The sequence below is a fragment of the Nylanderia fulva genome, unplaced genomic scaffold (assembly GCF_048542155.1).
Source record: "Nylanderia fulva isolate GAGA-0341 unplaced genomic scaffold, ASM4854215v1 Scaffold209, whole genome shotgun sequence".
Lineage (NCBI taxonomy): Eukaryota > Metazoa > Arthropoda > Insecta > Hymenoptera > Formicidae > Nylanderia > Nylanderia fulva.
This window is the reverse complement of record NW_028190274.1, coordinates 124,043-126,112: the sequence shown is the minus strand read 5'-3', so window position 1 is coordinate 126,112 and position 2,070 is coordinate 124,043. Positions and strand designations below refer to the sequence as shown.

General features: G+C 40.4%; 1 protein-coding gene across 1 annotated transcript; it reads right to left on the bottom strand.

Moving 5' to 3' along the window:
* Positions 1 to 317: 317 nt before the first annotated feature.
* Positions 318 to 1,799, bottom strand: LOC114945397 (uncharacterized). The gene has a single exon (XM_029321632.2). It carries the CDS (start codon positions 1,797 to 1,799, stop codon positions 318 to 320), a length of 1,482 nt encoding a protein of 493 aa, XP_029177465.2.
* Positions 1,800 to 2,070: the final 271 nt, after the last annotated feature.

Below are 2,070 nucleotides of genomic sequence, written 5' to 3'. Positions count from 1 at the left end.
ATCCAAAGCTCTTGCATAAAAATCTTAGCAGTTATTATCACAGGAGTAATCCATCCTAATGGATCGTAAAAGCGAGCTATAATGGATAGCACAGTACGTTTAGTCAAACGTTCAATTCCAGTAACTCGTGTATTAAAATTAAAACAATCTGTTTTGAGGTTCCAATTGATACCTAGCACCTTCACGGATGATTCCTCTTCCAACGGCATATTATCTAATTTAATACGATCTGAAATAGGAATATTATTTAGTAGTTCGTCATAATTTGACGCCCATTTTCTCAAATGAAATCCTCCCTTCTCTAATAAACAAATTAGTTAACGTCGAATCTCCAGAATGGAGGTGACGTCGTCCGCTCCGAATAAAACATCATCTACATAGATGGAATTTTTCATCACCGTTCTGGCAAGAGGATAATCATCTCCCTCATCCTGAGACAATTGATGTAATACCCTCATAGCGAAAAATGGCGCCGAAGCGGTTCCGTAAGTAACGGTTAACAATCGATAATGATCGACGGGTTTGTCCGTTTTCGATCGCCAGAGAATCCTTTGGTAATCAGCGTCATTCGAATGTACGAGTATTTGCCGAAACATTTTTGCAATGTCGGCGGTAAATATCAAACGATGTGTGCGCCAACGCATTATTATTGAGGGAAGATCATTCTGAAGCTTAGAGCCAGGCAAGAGATGATCATTGAGCGATGTCCCATTGGAAGTAGAGCTAGAAGCATTAAAAACTACTCGCAACGGCGAAGTACTGCTGGATTCTTTTAAGACTGAATGATGCGGAATATATAGAGAAGGACGTAATGGCATCTCATGGGATTTAATAGGAATCATATGACTTAGCGTCTCATAGTCGTTTAAGAATTCATGATATGACAAACTCAATTGAGTATTTCGTGCTAAACGTCGTTCTAATTTTTCCAGTGATTTAGCAGCAGTTGTATAGGATTCACCAATATCAATTGGAAGACTGCTCTTAAATGGCAGACGTACTATATATCGTCCGTTGGACAATCGAGAATAAGTGGAAGAAAAATGTTTTTCACATTGCTTCTCCTCCTCCGATAATATCGTGTGAACAACAGGAGTTTCTTCGATCTCCCAAAAACGTTTTAAGCATGAGTGGATTTCAGAAGACGCGGCACAATGTAGGCTCGCTACACTAATGTGATGAACGGATCGATTCTCCGAAAGAGTTCCAAACAATATCCATCCAAAGATCGTTTGTTGTGCTACAGGAGAGTCCCTAGGCCCTCTTCGTAGGCCCTCCAATAAGATCAAGCCATACAAATCAGCGCCAATCAACAAATCAATAGGCTCTCGGTTAGTAGGATCTGGATCCGCTAATTGCAATCCCTGCAAATGAACGTGTTGATTACACATTGACTGAACAGGTTGATACAAAGTTAGTTTAGAAAAAACTAAGGCATGGACGGGTAAAGATTCCTGCCTGTTGCATGAATTTAAATGTAAATAAACAATGTAATTTGCAAATCCCGTTGACTGACCTTCCAATCCAAAGACCTCTACATGAGTTCTCTTACGTTTTGCTTTAAGTAGTTGTACTACTCTTTCGGTGACAAAAGTGGCTTCCGAGCCAGGATCAATCAAGGCACGAATGCTGAGTGAACGACCATTTTCAGAAATTACTGACACGCGAGCCGTAGCAAGAAGAATAGAATTTGATTTTTCGTAGTTCTTAGGAACAAAAACCCTTAACGCTTGACTAATAGCAGTAGTTTCACTCACTGATGTCTCAGTCGACGTTGATTTATTCGGACTGGTAGTCATCTTACCGGTATCCTGATCATTATCATTCTCATAATGAAGCAGCGAATGGTACCTACGTCGGCAGCGTATACAACGTCCTTGATATGAACAGTCGCACGGTAGATGTCCCGGTCGTAAACAATTAAAGCAGCAACGATGTTGTTTCATCAAAGTACGTCGCTGTTCCGCTGAAAGAAACTTAAATTGAGCGCATTGCGATAACAAATAAGAGGATTGACACGACAAGCATTTCGAAGATGATACAGCAAATACGTGGGACTTATGGTAGTAG